General features: G+C 38.6%; 5 protein-coding genes across 6 annotated transcripts; 1 reads left to right on the top strand and 4 right to left on the bottom strand.

The window, feature by feature from the left end:
• The first annotated feature begins 2,064 nt into the window (after positions 1–2,064).
• LOC140767612 (protein IQ-DOMAIN 3-like) lies at positions 2,065–2,999 on the top strand. Its single transcript, XM_073107598.1, has 2 exons — positions 2,065–2,456; positions 2,656–2,999. Exons 1-2 carry the CDS (start codon positions 2,193–2,195, stop codon positions 2,902–2,904), a joined length of 513 nt encoding a protein of 170 aa, XP_072963699.1. The 5' UTR covers positions 2,065–2,192; the 3' UTR covers positions 2,905–2,999.
• A 220-nt stretch (positions 3,000–3,219) lies between these two features.
• LOC140767378 (glutathione S-transferase F10-like) lies at positions 3,220–4,447 on the bottom strand. Its single transcript, XM_073107256.1, has 3 exons — positions 4,237–4,447; positions 4,070–4,118; positions 3,220–3,945 (listed from the first exon to the last, which is right to left on the bottom strand). Exons 1-3 carry the CDS (start codon positions 4,387–4,389, stop codon positions 3,479–3,481), a joined length of 669 nt encoding a protein of 222 aa, XP_072963357.1. The 5' UTR covers positions 4,390–4,447; the 3' UTR covers positions 3,220–3,478.
• Positions 4,448–6,648: 2,201 nt separating this feature from the next.
• LOC140767542 (glutathione S-transferase-like) lies at positions 6,649–8,686 on the bottom strand. Of its 2 annotated transcripts, XM_073107496.1 has the most exons (5): positions 8,415–8,686; positions 8,202–8,313; positions 7,562–7,739; positions 7,424–7,472; positions 6,649–7,336 (listed from the first exon to the last, which is right to left on the bottom strand). In XM_073107496.1, exons 3-5 carry the CDS (start codon positions 7,709–7,711, stop codon positions 6,867–6,869), a joined length of 669 nt encoding a protein of 222 aa, XP_072963597.1. In that variant the 5' UTR covers positions 7,712–7,739; positions 8,202–8,313; positions 8,415–8,686; the 3' UTR covers positions 6,649–6,866. The 2 variants fall into 2 exon arrangements, with proteins under 2 accessions (XP_072963597.1, XP_072963596.1); XM_073107495.1 differs by having other exon boundaries at positions 6,650–7,336; positions 7,562–8,313.
• A 136-nt stretch (positions 8,687–8,822) lies between these two features.
• On the bottom strand, positions 8,823–9,856 carry LOC140767541 (glutathione S-transferase F8, chloroplastic-like). Its single transcript, XM_073107494.1, has 3 exons — positions 9,624–9,856; positions 9,507–9,555; positions 8,823–9,428 (listed from the first exon to the last, which is right to left on the bottom strand). The coding sequence occupies exons 1-3, from the start codon at positions 9,771–9,773 to the stop codon at positions 8,959–8,961; spliced, it is 669 nt and encodes a 222-aa protein (XP_072963595.1). The 5' UTR covers positions 9,774–9,856; the 3' UTR covers positions 8,823–8,958.
• Positions 9,857–10,859: 1,003 nt separating this feature from the next.
• On the bottom strand, positions 10,860–13,859 carry LOC140767146 (F-box/LRR-repeat protein 10-like). Its single transcript, XM_073106959.1, has 4 exons — positions 13,621–13,859; positions 13,323–13,528; positions 13,140–13,233; positions 10,860–12,465 (listed from the first exon to the last, which is right to left on the bottom strand). Exons 1-4 carry the CDS (start codon positions 13,846–13,848, stop codon positions 11,047–11,049), a joined length of 1,947 nt encoding a protein of 648 aa, XP_072963060.1. The 5' UTR covers positions 13,849–13,859; the 3' UTR covers positions 10,860–11,046.
• Between the last annotated feature and the right edge of the window lie 6,792 nt (positions 13,860–20,651).

Raw genomic sequence — 20,651 nt, 5'->3', positions numbered from 1 at the left:
ATTATATCTTGAATGAAGAAATTACTATCTTAAATAAAACTACTAACATCTTGCCGTATAACTCTAAGTTTCTATTTTAATTCCACTCTACTTCATAAACTTTCTCAACAATACTTACAAATAAGATATTTTAGAAGTGCATACATGAACATAAAAACCATTAACTACGTAGATTCCTTAATGTTAAGGGATATATATATATAGTCTGAGTACTCTCATGTGGCCAGTCAACAAAATGTATAACTAATTGTGATTATTTTTATCCGTTATGACTTGCTAATTGATAAATTTGTCAGTTAGTGGCCACTGTGAATTAACCACCCCAATAATATAATTCAATATATGCAATTAAATGATGTCTTCGTATAGAACCAAGCTTAAGATTGGCTTAGTTTGACATATCTTCATCTTGCTCTTCAATAGGGACAATAAATATGGCAAAGAATATATGCATATATATATATTTAAACTCCTATGATTTCTTTCAAGTTTGCAACTTTTCTACGTCTCCACCTAACCTAAACAATATCAGCCGTCAAGTGGAAATTTTAAATAACATGCATGCTTGACAAGTTCCAAGAACAAGGAAACAAAATATTATTGCAGTATTTATTCACATTAGGTACTCTTCAGATGCGTCACTTTATTTTTAATCTTAAGATGATTCATAGTACGGCTAGAGTGCAACTTAACAACGATACTATTATAATTAAGATTTAATGAATAATTACTCATACAACATAAGCCTCCTTAACTATATGAGATGATTTTGAAGTACCGAAATGAGATGAAAAACACTCAGGAGAGTTGCTTGCACGTTTTGCAAAGTAATTAAAGAAATGTAACAAGAAATTTCAATCAGCTAATAGCAATCCCAGATCATGCGTTCAACTAAATATAAGTTTAGATCACAAATAATAACTCTGAAAGCTTTGACTGACTTGCATGTGCCCATATCTGGTAGTTCACACCAGCAGATCAAGTGGCTAATAATTAATTTAAACAAGCAGTTTAGGAATTAAGTTCCTGCGGTTTTGGCATAGGATGGTTGTTATATTGGTTTGGTTTGTTTTCTACTATAAACAATAACAAATACAAAGGGCGAGTAGCACACTCAAGACTTGATGAAGTCTTCATTTAGACAACTTTGTTGCCACTTCGAGATCTTGACAAGTATGCTGAGAATAAATTTTAACCAATGGCATACCAACTAGGCTATAGATACAATCCACTGCTAATCTAGACCTATAATACGAATTATAATCTCGTTAACAAGCAAGTGGAAAGTATTTATATCATGCTTGACTTGAGAACTCGCAACGTCGAAAGATCTCGTGGGGCCCGGCCCGTAGGATCGCTTAACGGGCTGGGGTTTGGCCCGATAAGATTGCTCTCGGTACAACTTGGAGCCAATTGGCTGCCCACACGTGTCTTAAACTTAACGATAATTTCCAGTGTTTTGTTTTGTTTTTGGGTTTCCGAAGAGCATGCGTGCATGATGAATGCTTGGCAGACCACAGCTAGCAAAGCAATGTAAGCTGTAACCAATTGGACTTCTTGGGTTAACCTAATTAAAATCCTTGTTAAAAATAATGTAATTCTTTACGTGAGACGAAGATCTGCAATCCCGAACGCACGAACTTGGTTGATCCTATGTACGTGGCAGCACTTAAAGATTGACAGACTTTTGTTCGTTGAATGAGATTCCTACAACTAGGGATTGCTAAAAAGATTCATCCCACCACGTTCTCCAACAGCCGACCGACAAAACTAAGAGTCTAAGATTAGTTTGCAGTAGATGATCCAACCTGTCTCTTAATGCTGAGCACATCGTAGCTTCTCCTCACTACCTTTTACTCGTTAAAACGCAACATGCACTGCCACCAACTACTCCAATACTACGTACCGCGGAAGAAATAATAGACATGGGCAGAGCCCATCACGTTTGTTGCATTTCCACGCCACACCAAAGCGATCAACCCCCTCATAATCATAATCATCATCATCATCATCATCAAGGCGAGCCCAACAAGACTGGAGCTGCTTGCATATGCTGCATTGGAAACAAGCATCGACCGAGCGGATCTCCCAAAGTAATAGACCTGCAAACTAAGACGCCAAGAGCTCGCCGTGCCGATTGCTGCAGTATTAGGACGCCTCGTCGACGGCAAGCTTCACAGGGGCAGGCGAAAATGGCGAAACCGCGGCGTTGGTTTCGCGTCGTGGGAAGGTCGTTTACTTACTCTTCGTGCAGGTCAATCTCTGTGGAAGAAGGCGGCGGCCGGGGTGAGGTTAAAGTTTACAACCCGAGGATGGCGGAAGCCCCGGAGGTGGTCGATCTTAAGGAAGGTGGCGGTGGTGGTTCGAATGATGAGTATAACACGCTTTGCAAGGAGGGGTTCTCTAGGGAGGACGTGGCTGCTGTTACCATCCAAGCTTACTTCAGGGGTCATCTGGTATCTTTTCTTTATACATAATGTGACAAAGATTGTATATATTACACGTAGTTTGTAAAACATAATGCGTGATTTATGAATAATATATAATATATATATATATATATATATATATATATATATATAGATGTTAAAAGGTAGATATTAAATACCTTAAAACTAGGGCGTTATATGCAAATTTCTCCAATTTGGTGCACAGGCGAGGAGGGCATACAAGGCATTGAAGAGCTTGGTGAGGCTCCAAGCGGTGGCGAGAGGAGCGTACGTGCGGAAGCAAGCGGAGGTCGCAATCCACTGCATGCAATCTCTAGTGCGGTTGCAGGTCCGCGTGAGAGCTCGTCAAATGCTCACTAAATCAAAAGACGCCCACCTTCTGCAGAACAAGGAAACTGGCACCTTTCTTGAAACTTATGCTGCTAAGAATCCAGTGGAAGTAAGCAGAGCTTAGTTTAATGCCATACTCTTTTTGTTGTTTCTTGTTGTTGTTAGTTTGTTCTGTTCATGGGCTGTTTGACGCTGCCTAGCTACTAATTATTCTTCTGTTTTTACCTTGTGTATGTTGGACGTATTGCACTTGATACTTATATATATATATATGTCAATAAGGCATCTCAAGCTCTCTCTTATCTACTTCTTTTCTTGTTTCCCTCACAACAATTAGCAGTGCCAGAATAATATTCAAACTTTTTGTTTCGTGACCAATCTCAGTAGATCTTACCTTTTGTTGATATTAATGAAGAAGATCATTTGTCAAAAGTGTATATATGAAAAGGGATAATTTATTATACCAGATGATCTCTGGTGACACGACGACCCTGACTCACAGTAGTAGCTAGCATAGGCAAAAGCACTAATGCACTATGCTATCTATACGACGAAATAAAGCAAAAGGCTCAAACTTCCAGGAGAGTTGAGAGACACCTCCATGCATATATATTGCATGGAAACACTCGAAGAGGCAATAAAGCAATTAAACACCAAAGCGCTTATTACTTTTTGCTTAAACCTCCATAGATCCATAATTAGATCATCGGAGGTGGCTCCTGCTGCATGGCGACGACCTTCCTCCACGCGGCCCGCCTCGATATCTCCTGCCACCACTCGTTCACCCTCCCCCTCGACGTGAACATCGAGCGGCAGCCGGCGTTCGACACCAGGCGCTGCGCGGTGGGCAAGTGGGAGAGGTCGGCGAGGGTGAAGTTGTCGCCGGCCAAGAAGCGCGCCTCCTTCAGCCTCTGCTCGTAGATGTCGAGCACCTTGTTCAGCTTACTCTTGCTGTCCTTCACCACCTCCTCATCCGGCTCCATCCCCATTAGCGGCGAGAACGCGAGGTTAAACACCAACGCCGAGCTCGGCGGGTCGAAGCTGTGTGCTTCCGTCTCCAGCCACTGCTCGATCGACGCCCTCTCGAGCATGCCGCGGCCAATCAGATCTCTGTTGCCTTGTTCTGGGTATGCGTTGGCTATGTAACGGCATATCGCTCTCGACTCTGTAGTTGATTTAAGATTGTACGTTATCACATGTAAGAGTTTAATTAGTCTAATTATATATATATATATATATATATAGGCTCAACTAATTAATAGCTTATTAAGTCTAATAATAATTCATACCGACGAGGGTCGTGTTTCCATCTTCAAAGGTGAGTGCTTGGCCAAGAGGCTGCAACAAAGTAGATTTAGATATATATGATTAGAACTGCAAAGCTAATATACATAAATATCTATGGGTGTGCTTGTATATAGAAATCAGTGAGATGTGTATATATATATAGATATACTTGTAGCTTGAGGTAATCTGGCATTCTCCTTGTGCCCTTGTAGTTGTCCACACGAATGAGCTGGAACTCCACATCCTTCTCAAACAAGCACATGAGCACCCTTGCAACCTCTGCAGAGGTGGGAGAACCGAATATCTTCACTCCTGGAGACATTGGGATTAATATTGCAGAGAGACTACGAAGGAGAGGTTGATGGTTAGTTAACTAGTTCAAGTGCATGGAAACTGGAAGGACGGGTGGGGATTTTATACATGCAGCAAATGCCTTGCTTCTGAGTAGGAATACTGAAAGATAAAGGGAAAGGGATAAAGGAAAAGGGAAAGGATAAAGAGAAAGCAAAATATCCGACTCTAGGAATTTGTATCTTAGTTGTGCAGCAGAACAAATGGGATGAATGGAGACAATGTGCATGTGATTAGTCTCTTTAATCTCAGAGCTTCTTCATTTAGACTGGAAAGTTAATAATAAGTAGAAAACAAAAATGAGATAATTATAAGATGCACCCTACATTCTAATTATATATTATAAAGAAAATCATCTCTTTTTATTATATTTCACTCTCGTAAAATAATATCGAGATTAAATAACAATATTTTTGGATTTATTGATCTTATGAGAGATTTGATGTTTGCATGCACTGTTTGGTATAGATTTTGGAGGCTTGATGTGGTTCTATTTTGTTAGAAGTTTATACTTGGGTAAATAGGAGACTTTACTTATAATATAGTTAAAATAGAGGATTTTATTTGTAGCTCTCTCTCTCAAAAAATAAAATAAAATAAAATAGCTGCTGCTCTTTTAACAAAATATTTCTAGCATTTACTATTCTGCTTCTATTCATCAGGCCCTTTCTTTTTACTTTTTAACTGCAGTGTAATTAACTAAACTTATATACTTTAACCTTTTTATGAAGAATTTGTTATACAAGCTTGCATCATGCCAAGGATTGCTTTCATTTCTGAAAAAGGAAAAGCACATATTGTCTGTAATCCTCGACAGCATAGTGGAGTGGTAATAACTAGACTCGTCTGAGAAGATTCATCTTTTGTCTACAGTACGCTTCAAATCAATATAGGATCGACGAGAGGAAAGAAAATAACATTTACAGAGCAAGAATTATTGTTGACAGAGGGCATTTGGATAGTTCTGAGCTGATTAAGTATGTTTAAGGTGTATGAGTGTTTCTGAGTTTAGATTCTAATGGTGTCAGTTTAATTGGAACACTACTAATAAGTTTCCACTTCTCTTAAGATCATCTTAGAGCACTTTTGCTATTTTGAAAGATTACTCTGTTTATAATAGTTTTGGCGATGTGAACATCTATCATTTTACCTTAAACATTTAGAAATTAATGTCATCTTTTAACTATAAGTGAATCACACAATAGAGGGGTTGCTATATAAGCTAAAAGATCAGTTGGTCATGGAATTTACTGGTTAAGAGGTAACAATAATTTTGATATTTCTCCCAGCCACATAGAACCATGGCATTTCCTCTGCCATTTCCTTTTGTTGCCAAAGAAAACCCTCTCTTGGAACTTTTGCATGGATTTACTATTCAGGTCACCAAATATTTCTCAATATCTGAAAGCTGCATCTGTGCTAGTTGTTTAGCTGATATCTTGTTTAACTTGAGGTCATCTTTGAGCAATTGTAAAACAGTCAAAATAGACATTGGGGATTTAGGTTCATGTGAGATCTTTATTTGATTATTCCTTCAACATATTACGAATCAAATTTGGACCATTTTAGACGTAAAAAAATTATAAATATTTAAGTGGTGGTAGTCTCGTGAGTTAGGGTTCTAATGACTTTTGTTTCACCTAAATTGAAGGTCTGGATGAAAAGATATAACTAAAATAGTAGAGAAATATCGAAATACAGCAGAACGATAAATATCCGTTGTTGCGGTTGTTATTAGAAGGTGACGGATAACTAACTGTCATATAGTAACGTGGTTGGTGGAGGAAGGTGATGCTAGGATTTAGGTGCTTGTAAAGTTTCTACGATTACGATTTACTCCTACGAAGATAAAGACGATCTAACGACTATGATAAAAATAATAAATACGATAAAAAAAATAATTAAACTTAATTAATTCTCGATACTTGGATACTTAAATTATTAACAAAGAAGCTCGATCCCTTTATATAGAGAAGTTGGGTACAATAAATCTTGCTCGAATTTAGCCCTAAAAATTTATACAACTAAATTAAATTTGCCTTAGTGATTTATATGATTTAACTAAACCTAAACCTATCTTAAGAGCTTACATAAATATGAATCAATTAAAATATAAATATACTTAATTCATCGAGCCTAATGTTCTCATAATACGATCCGATTTGACCTGATTTGCATCATTTATCATATCAAAATGGCAAACACAACAATGTAATAGAGATCGAGAAATTGTAGATGATAACTTAATTTTGCATATAAGTTTTCCAAATTTCGTATATGTAGATGTTTCTCATTATTTGGTAGACACAACTCCTTGGTCCCCTTGACATCGATCAAAGAGGACCTACATGACTATAAAACAAGCACAACAAAGACACACAAGATGAAATGAAGTGAACGATATTGGTGCAGCAACCGAAGGCACCAGAACAAGCTCCATATAATTGATTACTCGAGTGAATGATACTCGTTTTGCATTTCGACAACCTGCTTCCATGAGGATCGAGCTGAGATATCTCTCCACCACCTCTGCACATTCTTCCTTGAAGCAAAAAGCTTGTGTCCTCTCTCAGATTTGGTGATCAGGTAATGCGAATTAGGAAGGTGGGAGAGATCTGCAAGCGTAAACTCATCACCTGCCAGGTAAGCATTCTCTGCGAGCCTCCTTTCGTAGATATCAAGGACCACAGATAGCTTCTTTGCATTTCTCTCTATCTTAGCTTGGTCAGGCATTATTCCCAATGGTTTTGCGAAAGCCAGATGAAAGACCAGTTCAGAGCTGAGAGGATCAAAGTTCATAGCTTCTGCTTGCAGCCACTGTTCAATTGATGCCCTCTCGAGAGCTCCAGTTCCAAAGAGTTCCTTGTTACCCATATCCCCATACTTAGAACAAATAAGGCGACATATTTCCCTTGAATCTGTAGAAGAAATAAACTACTTAAGCCTTCCAATTTTTTTTTTACTTAATTCAAGAAACAACTGTATACATTGCTACAGTTCCTTACCCACATAAGTCTGCTTGCCATCCTTAAATGTCACCTGACCACTGGGATCCTGCAATTAAATGGAATAATTAACAGATGGCTGTGTGAACAAAGCTAGTAAAAAGAAACAGGAATAGCAACAATGTTACAATGACTTGCCTGTAACCTGAGGAACTCAGGGACCTTGTGGTCTCCTTTGAATGTGTCTGTGCGAACTAGTTGGAAGTCAAGGTTCTTCTCAAAGAGGCAAGTCAGAACCCTGGCAACATCTGTGGATGTCGGCTGTCCAAACACCTTCAAGCCTACCATTGTTATCTTTTGATCAACCTCTTGCAGGCTGCACAATAACCGATTAGACCACCAGGGAAATTTAAGGGTGCTGCTTTCAGGAATTATATGCTTGCTTGGCTAGTAGGGTAGAAGGAAAAGGAAAAAGAGAAAGAGCAAAACCAAAGGAAGAGCTGTAATCTTCCATATTTCTGAATGTATTCTTCTCTCATAAACCAAGGAACACAGTGGAAAGCATAATGATAAGGTGAAGCAAAGAATATTTACATCGTCTGAAGTTAGCTCTTAAGACGATCATCACTTCCACTGACAAATAAGTTCAATCTTTGATCAGGTTATATTCTTCCTGGTAATTGGTATTATATGTAATTAAATCCACTATGGTAATAGAATATTCACGTCTTTTAAAACGGGAAGAACATGCAGTGTAGTAGTCAAGGCACCAATTCACAATGTAAATCATAAAATAATAATTTTTTTTGGTTTGGGTAATGCAGTATACTTAGCTTACCTAAAGACCAACTCAAAACTATTACATCTAACTGGCCTAGCTCCACAAGGAAAAGAGTCTGTATGGCATCCATCAGCACACTGCTAGAGCACCATCAGCAATACAAGTAATGCTGCAAGCAAAAGACAAACATCAGAAACATAATATATAATCAACGACGAAGAGTTGAAATAAACAAATTACCACAGACCTAGCATTTGAAACATAGATTACCTGGACGATGAAGTGAATCTTCTCGTCAAAAAGTTCCCAACAAATGGGGCATTTCGTCATCTTGGTCTAAAAGTTCAGCTTATGTCTCATGTTTAGTGCAGATTAATTTAATTCCTGTATGGTCATAAAAGCAAAGTTAAAGTAAAAGATAAAACAAGTCTAGGTGTACTATTTAGGGTCATCACACTTAGGAAGAGGCAACCTGATTTCCCGGCAAAATAATAAAAGAACAGACTCACCATAATTAAGAAGACCATAAGTACACAATGGAATTGAAATGCAACAATTTCAGATCCTCCAGTCTGGTGATTTTAAAGCATCTGATTCCACCCTACAACCACTTTGGGTCTTGCAATCAACAGATTAACAATTTTGTATGGAAGGAAACCAACAAACAACAAATCAAGATTATAGCAAGGAGAAGTAGTAATTAAACATGCCAAACAAGAGATACAGTTTCTATCCAACATTACAGAAGCAAAGTAAATTTGGGTTCATCTCCAAAACCCAACTCAAATCCTTAACTTTCGCAAAAACACAAACATCAAGCGGATGGCGCACTCTGCAACTCAACGACCTTCTTCCACGAAGGCCGCGATGATATCTCCTCCCACCACCTTCCCACATTCTTCCTCTCCGTCAACAGATGCCCCTTATCTGTCTCGTTAACAATGATATGCGCATTAGGCAGATGCGATAGGTCGGCGAGTGAGAACTCATCCCCCGCCAGGAACCGGCTCTCTCCGAGCCGCCGCTCGTACACATCGAGCACCTTTGCGAGCTTCCCCTCATTCTGCTCGATCGCCGCCGCGTCCTGCTTCAACCCCATCCACACCGCGAACGCCAGTTGGAACACCAACACCGAGCTCGGGGGGTTAAAGCTCTGCGCCTCCGCCTCGACCCACTGCTCCACCGCAGCCCGAGCGACAAATCCGCCTTCCTTTCCACCCAATAGGGTAGTATTGCCTTTATCCGAGTACTTATCGCAGAGATATCGGCAAATTGCTCTCGATTCTGGAGATTAACATACCAACAAACGATTTTGATTGAGAGACTAGAGAAAGGGGAGAGATTTAGCAAATGGGTACTGACCGAAGATGGTGGTGAGCTCGTCTTGGAAGGCGGGGACTTGGCCGAAGGGCTGGCAGAGGAAGCGGAAGAGGTTAGCAGTGGTTTTGAGGCACGGGAGGAGGGTTTAGAGGGAGTGACCTGGAGTTTCAGGAAGTCGGGGGACTTGTGCTGGCCTTTGGACATGTCGACGCGGACTAGCTGGAAGTCGACTTCCTTCTCGTAGAGGCAGGCGAGGACGCGGGAGACCGCCGTCGAAATTGGAGGTCCGTACAGTGTAACGCTCGCCATCTCACTGTGTATGTCGTGGAATTGTTCCCGGTGGGGTGGTTTCCTGATAAGAAGAGTAGGATAGAGAGTGAGTGAGGGCGGAGGTTATCCACATTAATGGGAATAACACGTGGAATAAGACGCCTCACCTTAGTCACCTACCACTTATCGATTTGTTTCTTTTGTAAGATTTCGTAGAGAGATATCAACCATTTTATCAGAAATTTAGAATTAAGAGATAACAAAACTCGAGGAACATCAATAACACACAAGCTCAAAAGATTAATTGCAAACAAAGTGCATTATTTTATTAATTTGTCACCCGTCTAATTAATACATTATTTTGAGAATATTAATTCTTTATTCCTATGATAGTATCTCTTAATAGGTATCATATTTATCCACCTATATTTATGATACAAAACTGTTAATAATAATCAACGCTATCATGCATGGGCTGGATGTAACGATCCTTAGTATAACAAGCAGTATTTTAATTTTTTAGGGCCGAGTGTAATAAGCCTCCATAAAAATATTTTATTTTATTTTTATAAAAACATGCTAATATATTAATATCCAATCTATTAAATATTTAATGTGGGTTGGGCTTTTAGGTCGGCTCGGGCTCCGTCGAGGTTTAGAGCAGTTGAAATTAGATAGATTCAAACTGAGCTTGAGTGAGTAGGGCTCACCGATCATCTCTACAATTAGGATTGGTTTTGGTTATAATTTTTTATTAGTGTAATTCTTCTACTATTCTCTTCCCTTTGGTTTTCTAAATATGAAATTAATGATAAGGTTGGAGTCGGGAGTCCAGGGAACACAGAGGTGGTCGAAATGGATAAGTTCTCTTCCACCAAGAACTAAGTCAAGGAGTCGAGGGGTTAATGATAAGTTTGACCCAGATAGCGAAAACAAAGAAGAATTATGTTACCCCTCTATATACTCTTAATTCCAAACTTCTCATTACGAAAGACAATAGCTGATGCACCAAAGCCACCTATCACAAAGTTTAGAAACACTAGGATATTAAATACTGTAAGGAGGTCTTCCAAAGAAAAGAGTATCACCATCACCGGCAAGTTCCAATCAAGCATTTCATGCACAGGATAGAACGCTCTAGATTAGATTTATTTAAACAATGAAAACAACCAATGTATACAAATCTCAAATATGATTACAAGAGAAGTTGCCGCAATGGTTGTTGATCAACAGCCAACAAGGATGTTTCAAGTCTAAAACTCGAAAGCAAAACAATATATTCGCCATTAACTATAAAAATGTGGTTATTTTATCATTCTAATAACTCTTCCATGTCTTCATCAGCATCCGCCAAGTCCTCTTCCAAAAGCCATTGCTCAATTTCATCTAGGTGGTCCTCTTCATACCTATTCCAATTGGAATTTGTATCCCAGTATCCTGTTCCCAGTTCTTCACCATGACATACAGTGCGCAGGAAAGGGCGGTTCCTCGACAAAGCATCTAGCAAAAAGGTGGTCAAGCTCCCTGTTATTCCAAGCAATCTTAATCTTGGGAAGTAAGGCTTCTTAAACCATCGGATTGCTAATGCTGTAATACCACAACAGTCATAAAGATCCAGCAATTGCAAACTACTGCCATGAGTTCCATCATCTAGTTGCATAGATGCTAAAGCCATGAGTGAGTTGTCCCCAATATGTCGACACTCTCGCATTCGAAGCTCAACAATTGGAACCCTACTCCTAGCTAGTGCCTCTATACCAATGTTGGAGAGACATGGAAGTCTTGATAAATCCAAGACCTGCAAGCTCAATCTAATGGAACCACCAAATAGTGATGCGATGCATTTGTCAGTTAGCCTTCTGCACCCTCTTAGAGACAATGAAACTAATGGGCATTTTCCAGAGCCCAGGTATGACAATCCTAAACCAGTGATGCCGGTTCTATCTAATAATAAGATCTGTAACTTTGGAAGACAGCTTACTGCTTTTAGAGCTTCATCACCCAGGTTTAGGCAATCTCGAAGGTCGAGAACATTGAGATCTCTATTAGATGACAACCTCTCAATTCCAACATTGCTTAGGAACTTACACCGCCTCAAACTAGCATTTGTCAAGGAAAGGGAAGTTGCAGAGATGTCACTGAAAACAAAATCGGTCACTTGGCTTCCATGTGAAAAACTTAGCTTACGGAGGCCTGAGCATGAACGTATAATTTCCTTGAAACCAAGATCTGTAACACAGGAGAAACCTTCAAGGCAGATGCTCTCAAGTTTTGAGCAAGTCTCAAGCATTAACATAACACCAAAATCATTCACTTGTCGAAAGCTGGTAAATAGGAACTCCTGGCTTCTTATGAGTGAAATGTGCCTCAATTTACCATAGGGATTGATACTCTGGAGGCCGGCACTGCTAAGATCAGAAGATGGTCTAGGTTCTATAATAGGTGCATCTTGAAGATCTAGATGTGTCAAGGACGGAAGGGCTGTTGATATGGACCTGACAATATTATCGGTGATGCAGTCCACTGAGAGGCATAACTTTTGAAGGTTAGGAAAAGTCGGAGCATGATGTACAGGCTGTTGCAATTGCACACTTAAACTGAAAAGCTTAAGCAGCATAGTCACTGGAATATAACCAATCTCAAGAGAAGAGAGCCTCTCCAAAGCAGCGGCCCAGACATGATCAAACTTGGGATCATTAAATGTTGAGACATCAAACGCCAACCTGAGAGACTGAGAGGAAGTAGAGAATTTATCAGTTCAAGTGGAGCAGATTTAACATAAAAAATAGTTTGTCATGCAAATGAAGGCACTTATAAGCAAGCTACCCAATCTGTAAACATATCATATCTCAACAAAAAATGGTTGTACTGGATGAGATATCATTGACTACATATCCATGTAAATCTCTAACATTTCCGTAAAAATCAAATTATCAGCTTCTTCTTGTATTATTTCATATCCAACATGATCTTGAGTTTGTTCTACACTGTAAACACATAGATTTATACTTGCCATGGGCAATGGCACACCAGTTGGCCATCAGCATGACAAAGTTTCACAAAATAGAGCTCAATGGTTACGAATGATTTGTCACCTAACAATATAATTGAGGTTTTGATTACTTCTCTTCATTACATCTAATCTTTGCTCACTTCATAATTCGAATATATTACATGTCGTAGAGCACAACTACTAAGATAGAGGATTCAAAGTAAAATCTGCAATTGAATTATTAAAATTATCTCAAGCACTCAGCCAAGTAGTATTCAATTACTAATCTTGCATTAAGGTTGTTAATAACTAGAAACTGAGTCCTAGAGAAATTTGGTGAATAAGCTCATATGCCAAAATCTAAAACGATACAGAAACAGCCATCAAGCAATTCCAAATTTATTTCGGCATACCTCCAATTGCAAACAGCCGTTAAGCAACTGTTTCAGATCAGAACAGCCTTTCGAAAGACCTCTCCGCTCCGCAAGAGAATTCACAGACAAAGTCCTGTTATCAAGGCAACAACGACCAAGAAGTTATTCCTAAACAAGATTTAACGACAGGAAATAAAAATTAGGGCATTCTTCTCGAATCACCTGAGGTCCCGGCATTTGTCACCGAGCTCGGCGAGAAGCCTTCCGCTCAAATTCTCACAATTGAGAAGACATAGCTCGTGAAGCGACGCCTTCGCGAGGCATTCGATCGACGAGTCATCGAGGCGGCTGCAGTCGAGCCGGAGACTACGAAGCCGAGGATTCGGCGGCAGCAGCGGCCTCAGCATATCTAAGGTGGGAGCGATCTCCTGAAACCGGATAAATTACCCCAAATTAGTCCAAGAAAAGATCGATATAATCGGAATTGGAGCAGATAAGAAGGCGAACAAGAGTTCCATACGACGAAGTGGAAGGAAGGTAGGAAGGAGAGGGTGTGGGCAGCGGAGGAGTGGAGGGAGCGGGAGGTGGAGGCCGCGGCGACAAGGGAGCGGATATCGAGGTTGGATAGGACCGTGGATAGAATACTGGAGGGGAGAATGTGGTCCATCGCCGGCGAGGGATCGGCGGGATCTGGTTCTCCGCCGGTGCTATTGCGACTGCGTGGGGTTTCGGTTTCGGATTGCGGCATTGCGTCGTACGACGGAGCGATTAAAAAACTAAAAAGAGAGTTTATATTTATATTTATATATATATATATAGTAGGGGGGGGGCTGCTTCCGAGAAACTTCGTTTTTGACTATTCCTTGTCTGATTTAGACCAGTGACTCATAAAGAAGAGGCCATATACAAGATAGGATGTTAATGATAATAAGAGCAAAATAAAGGGTGTAAATTATAAACTTCTCTCTAATTTAATTTTCATAAGAAAATTACAAAAAAGACGAGCAAAGCTAACTTTAATTTAACAAGAACTTGAGAAAATTGAATAAGATAAAATTCCATTCATATAAATTAATATGTTTTATTTTCTAAGCTATTCAAACCTAGTTCCTCTAATTTGATACTTAAAATTAAACAACAGTCGATGTGATTCTGTTATCCTAGAAGCATAATTTGATCATCTTTATTTATAAGGTTCGTCTTGTACTTTTTAGCAAATAGAGAGTCATATTAATAAATACATTAAATGAGAGGCTACTATTTACAATATAGTTAAAATGTAGGATATTAGTTATAATTTTCTGTATTTTAATTCCTAGAATCAAAGTATTAATTAGCTAATCATAAATTTTTGGGGTTTATTTTATTTTAATCTTGTTAAGGCGATAGTGAGACTGTTCCAACATATTAATTGTTGCAGTAACCCTTTTCTGCATAAATTTGGTTGCGGAGGTTATCGGATTATTCTATCCGTAATCTAAGATAAGAAGTATAATTAGAAGACATTCATACACTGCAAATGGTATTATGAGTTGTAAGTCTTAGAAACACCAGCTTTCAAAGTCGTGTGTGCATCATTACATAGCTCTTTTCAAAACTCGTCTCATGTAGGTAGTTTAATGCTTCCTATGGCATTGCTCAAAGCTAGCTCTATCTCTCTGCTAGGGTTTATTTTCTTTTCTTCTTCCCCTATCGATAGGAACCTCCCTGTTGATGAAGGTCATCCATCGGCAGTCTACCCCTTCTCCTCTCCTATAGCCACAAAGAGATATCTACCCCTTATCAAGGTGCAATTATTATATTAATCTTAGATTTAATGACATTATATGGCTAGGAGGCTTCGCCTAGAAAAACAAATTGCAAGGTAGTAACGAGACAAAAAGGCCGGAGGAAGACGGAAGAATTTAACATTAGAAGAAACAGGGGAGTGTGGCTAAAGATGGTTGCTAGGAAGCTCCTCGTCTTGGAATGCAGTAGGAAGTAGAATAACATTACCCAAGTCTGATCACTGCCAACTACCGCCAGCCTTTCATAATGGCCACACCCATTGTATCCCACTAGTTGAATTCCACTGGCTCATCACAGAGGCCATGAGTTCCACTTGCTCTAAGGTTAATACTGAGCCTATGATTAACAGATAATTCTATGGAAAAAAGAAAGAAAAAAAAATAGAAAGAACGGAGGAGAGGAACAGAGTAGGTGTCAGAGAGAGAGAGAGAGAGAGAGAGAGAGTGGAGAGTTGGCATTGAACTTGTGGAAGAAGGAGTGCAGCATTTATGAACGTAGATGGGGGCTATAATATCGTGGTCAGACAAAGATTCCCCTCATTAACTTCCTCCCTGCCGCCCATTCCTTCATGTTCCCGGTCCTTTTGGATTGACGCCATTGTCTCTTTTGCTTTCATTTTTATTTTATTAACGCCATTTATTAAGCTCATTCAATACCCCTCCCCCTGCCTCTAGTAGCTCGGGGAATCAAAATGCTAGCTCCTTTTTTCTTTCCAAATTTCTCGGTTTCTACAATAGTAATAATAACATATCCTAATACTAGAGCTAACTGGTAATAGAGCATACAATTCTATATTAATTTTAATGCTAGTTAAGTAAAATTTCAAGTGTTAAAAATTTGCACCTAAACCCCTTTTGCAAGTCATTAATATCTTAAAACATGCATTGAGAGAGAGAGAGAGAGAGAGAGAGAGAGAGAGAGAGAGAGACGCATACCAGATCATTCATCTCCTCCCTACAAAAAGGGTGCAAATTTCTCTTAATTTCTATGCCTCTCCACGTACAAGTAGCCATAGAAACTTGTACAAATGAGTAGTAATAGCTGAAGCACGAGTAGCTAAACCTCACGAGATATTTGAATGCTTTAACATAAATATGGGTGGATTTCTTGGACTTCGCCACAAGAAAAATGGGATCTTATTTATAACACACTAAATATATGAGAGAAGAGAGAAAGAGAGAAGCAGAGAATATTGTATTGGGGGGTGTTTCTATTAATGCTGCAGCCTGTCTTTCTCGTTCGGTAGCCGAGCGTTTTAAATGCCACCCCCCACACACCGAGCTCCTTAAATCCAAGCAAGACATTCTCTACCTTTAACCATCGTCTCATTCTTTTCTCTCTCTCTCTCTCTCTCTCTCTCACTCTCTCTCTCGACCATCTCTCTCTCTCTCTCTCACTCTTGTGTCTTCTTCTTCTCTATGTTTCAAAAGGCCCTAAGAATGAAATAGTTACTATGATGTTGGCCCGGCTCACTCAGATGTTACTAATACTTATGGTCAATTCTTTTTTAATGACCAAAGGGTGATCTGATTGAGCCGTGCCAATATCTTAGTGCTCTTTCACGCTCATTAGCTATCAGCTCTTACTCTATGTTTCGACTTCCAAGCTTAAGAGGTATATTTTCTAGCCTTAAACTCATATATATATATACACACACACACATAATATCTCTTCCTTTTCTCTTTTCTTTTTTCGCTCCGTCATATAGAGCATATATACCTGCAGCATGCATGCAGTTTTCTTTACTTAAGTAATCTTTAATTGTCAATACTTTCATGTGGAAATATTTACATACATCTACAACAATGAAGTGAAAACTAAGATTCAGAAGAAATGCTTGTAGATTATGTGGTTCAGTAGAACACACTGTGAGACAATAAGGTTACAATTTACCTTGTACCATGCAGTAACTTTTCCTTTGCAACAGGAGCTCTGAGAACATCAACTGCTTTCCCTAACAGATATGTTACAAAATATTTATTGTGCACTTGTTCCTATTGCATTTGTTTCTTTATTTCAGCAAACTTATCATGATATATGCTTGGCAAAAAAACTTGCTACTTTTATTTCATGTAAACATCTCTAACAAACAAGCATGTCAGCTTATCAAACTGTGTTCTTCTCTTCAAAGCTTTATAGTATAAAAGAAAAACAAAAAATGAAGGAAACACAAGTTAGTAGGCTATTTTCTTCAATAATCTAAGACTTACACTATAGAAGAGGCCACGAAGGTTGTTGAGGAGTAACTATGTATATAAATGAGAGCAGGTAAATGTCAAACACTGGAGCATAGGCAGTAAGGAGCATTTATACAAGTTGATGCTCTCACCTTTATATTGTCAGGCAAAGATTCCCTCATTCACTGCCTTCTCTCTTATCCCATGCCTCCATTTACTCCATCTCTTCCTTCCATTCGCTGTCTCTATCTTTTGCTTCGCCTTTCAACCCGGTATTAAATGCACATACCACATAAATACCATAATACTCAGAAAGAGAGCACAAAATAAGGTACTTCTATTTACTAGGGTGATATGACTTTAATTGAGCCCTTTTGAGTACAGAGATTGAAGATAAAGAGTCCAATGTATTTGAGCCATATGCACAGTACTCTGAGAAAGACAAACTTGGCTACTACAAGGTTGTCGATGGCTAATCTTCAAGGAAATCACTGTTGACTATTTTCAGATAATTATACCTACTAGTCTCCAAAAGAAGATTAGACAGTTGATAAGTAGAAATACAGCTTAAATAGTTGAAATTCGTCTCTGAAAGCATGAATGTGATTAAAAACAGAGAGAGATTGTGATGATCAACTCAAGAAAAGATCAGGAACTCTTTTGAGAAGCAATCCACAAGAAAAGAGATTTGAGTGTCGGTAATGTTTATTGCATTATGTTTCTGAAGAATCAAATATCTCAAATACACAAAATAATCGAAATGGAATCAAGCTCCATTAGACAGACTAGCTTCGAAGAAATAGATGGCTAAGTAACTCTTCCTGCTGGTCAGCCTAAAAGCAAGATATAGATGATAAAGGAATATATAGATCTTACAAGGTTTAAATTTAAAAGCTTTCAGTTTTAAACACATACACAGTTTTAATTTTCAACACATACACAGTCTTAACATTTTAATTATTGCATCAAATTCCCAACTCATATTTGAATGTATAAAACGACAGTACCAAGATTTAAGTCGAGTTTTTGCTATAGGAAATCTTACAGATGCTACTAAGATCTTCTTTCCTAATTCACAGTACCATTGTAACAACTCTCTTACGGTGGACCCTTTCTGTCGGAAACATGCAGGCTAAAAGTGCTGACCATCTTTATCTGAGTATAATCTTAATTCAAGCTACTGAGAAGGGAAACATAAAATCACCACCAACCTGAATCGATGCAGCCAAGAGCTTCTGCAGTTATGCCAAACATTTATCACATAGACATTCAAAAGTCAAAATAATTGAAAGTTCAATCTGATAGGCCTTTCGGTGGGCAGTTCACTAGTATAAATCAAGAAACTATTCATCCACTAGTATAAATCAACTCATTTCTATCTCATTCTAATTATTTCAAGTGCCCAACCACCTATAAAGGATTTGCCTTATACCAACTCATGGATGATTAGAACTAAATTTCAAGTCGAAATATAGATTACATTTCCTTGCATTTGAAGAGATAACTAGACTTTTCAAGGTAATAGATGGAGCTAGCAACACAAGCACTGCACCAGTCATATAAGGATAAGTGAGTTCAAATTTTGAATCACAGAGTATGTCATCCAGTTTGCACTACATGGAGAATTACAATGCAAGCACCAAATTTCAATACTCTGCACGTCAATGAAAGACTGTACTACACACCAAACCCGTGTTTTTGGGCCTATTATAACTTAATAAAGCAAGACCACACTAAGCATTGCATTGTTAGAATCACATTTGCATTGAACAGCCCATCCAGTTCAAAAGAAATTTAGTTGCCTATTGGACATTCTAATTACATGCAACGTCTCATGATTTGGTCTGAAATTGAAGTCTTACAATATGAATGCCGGTAAAATGGACAAAGAATTTGTAGATTTTAACCCACAAAAAGTTATCCAGTGTAGTAGACAAGTGAGGAACTGTCTGCAGAAAGAACAACACAAGTTCAAAGCTGCAAATGACTCCAGGTATAATAGTAGAACACGTCTGTCCCTACTAGCAAAAAGACACTGTCTTCTAACCCCACAGAGTGAAAACAAGGAAACAATACAAACAATAGAAACTGCAGTGATATATATAGACAAACATTCTCAGCAATAGGTTAACTTCTTATCTCAGCAAATCGCCATTGGAGTCATCAACTCTCTAAATTAAATTATCTCAAAGAGGAAATAAATTCAATAATAACCTTTATCAATTTGAGGTCATGGTTTCTCCAATGTATAACAGATTCAACTACTATAAAAATGAAGGAATGGAAAAATAGCGAGAAAATCAAGTTTTCCATGGTTCAAAATCATCTTTCACAGCAAGATATAAGCAAGCTAGCACAGCACAATTAGTTACAGATAAACGAGGAACAAAAGAGCTCACGGTTGAAGGTAATATAATAATGACCTCTTTTATTAGATGCCATATTAATCACTGTATTAGGAGAATCTAATTAACAAACTTCCATCCCATAGACATATCTTACAAAAACAAGAAACTAAGTCTTATAAAATGGAAGAGGAGTTAAGAGTAGATGAGCCTCTGGATTCTTCGCCTAAAGACAAAATCTTACAAAACTCAACTCAATGCTTTCCATACTTATGCCAACAGAGAAGCATCACCACGCACCTCCTCATAATATAGAATCTCGACCGCTGTTCCTTGGCCACCGCGAGGCATCCCATTTTCTCCCTACCTGTCCTCCTCCTCGAAACGCACTGGCCCATCTCACCTAATCAAGAGAAGAGACCAACCGAGAAGCAATTCTTCTGATCGAATTCAATCATCTAAGAGGAGGAATAGAAGAGGGGAAGAAACCATCGAAACGGGGGGGAAGGGAGGGGGTGGGCATCGTCTCGCTGGCTCGGCCTGGCTCGGACTGTTATGCGAACCTTTCTCGTTATAACTGCTCCGGTCCCGGACATGGACGGCTGGGATCAGATATTCGACGAGGCGGCTACGGTGCGGATCTTGAAACGTGGAGGCCTGTCGTGGGTGTTTTAAGGTGGTATGATACGACAGGTGTCGGAGCCGATCCGGACTATATTTGTTTCTTCAGTTGGGCACTGGATGGGACTGGTGGGGTCTATTTGATAAGTAGATTTTATTTTTTAAGCGTGCGAAAAACAAAACAAAAAAAATCCATACTGGATATGGAAGAAGGCAAGTGCTACTACTTTTAACCTCTCTTTTTTTTCCGATCATTACTGCTTTTTAATTCCTGCTTCTTAGCTCATTATTGCATTTTCGATCATTACTGCTTTTTAATTCCTGCTTCTTAGCTCATTATTGTATACTGACGTAGGGGTGAAAACCGATATGACTAATTCCTGACCGACCCGAATATAAATTTCTGAAAAAACTCGAATAAGAATTCGAATGCGAATAAGAAATTTAGATACCAATATTTTTAGATATTAATACGGATATCATTTACCCGCTTTTTTCTAAATAATCTATATTGCTACTAATGTGCATATTGCATACTATTTGTAGAAATTAATTTTACTAGATTTATAATATTTAATATGTAATTTTTTTAACTCTTAATATTTTGTGTTAATTATATT

This window comes from Typha angustifolia, chromosome 9, assembly GCF_048772165.1.
Source record: "Typha angustifolia cultivar Huaian chromosome 9, ASM4877216v1, whole genome shotgun sequence".
Taxonomy (NCBI): Eukaryota; Viridiplantae; Streptophyta; class Magnoliopsida; order Poales; family Typhaceae; genus Typha; species Typha angustifolia.
This window is presented reverse-complemented; position numbering and strand designations above follow the sequence as displayed.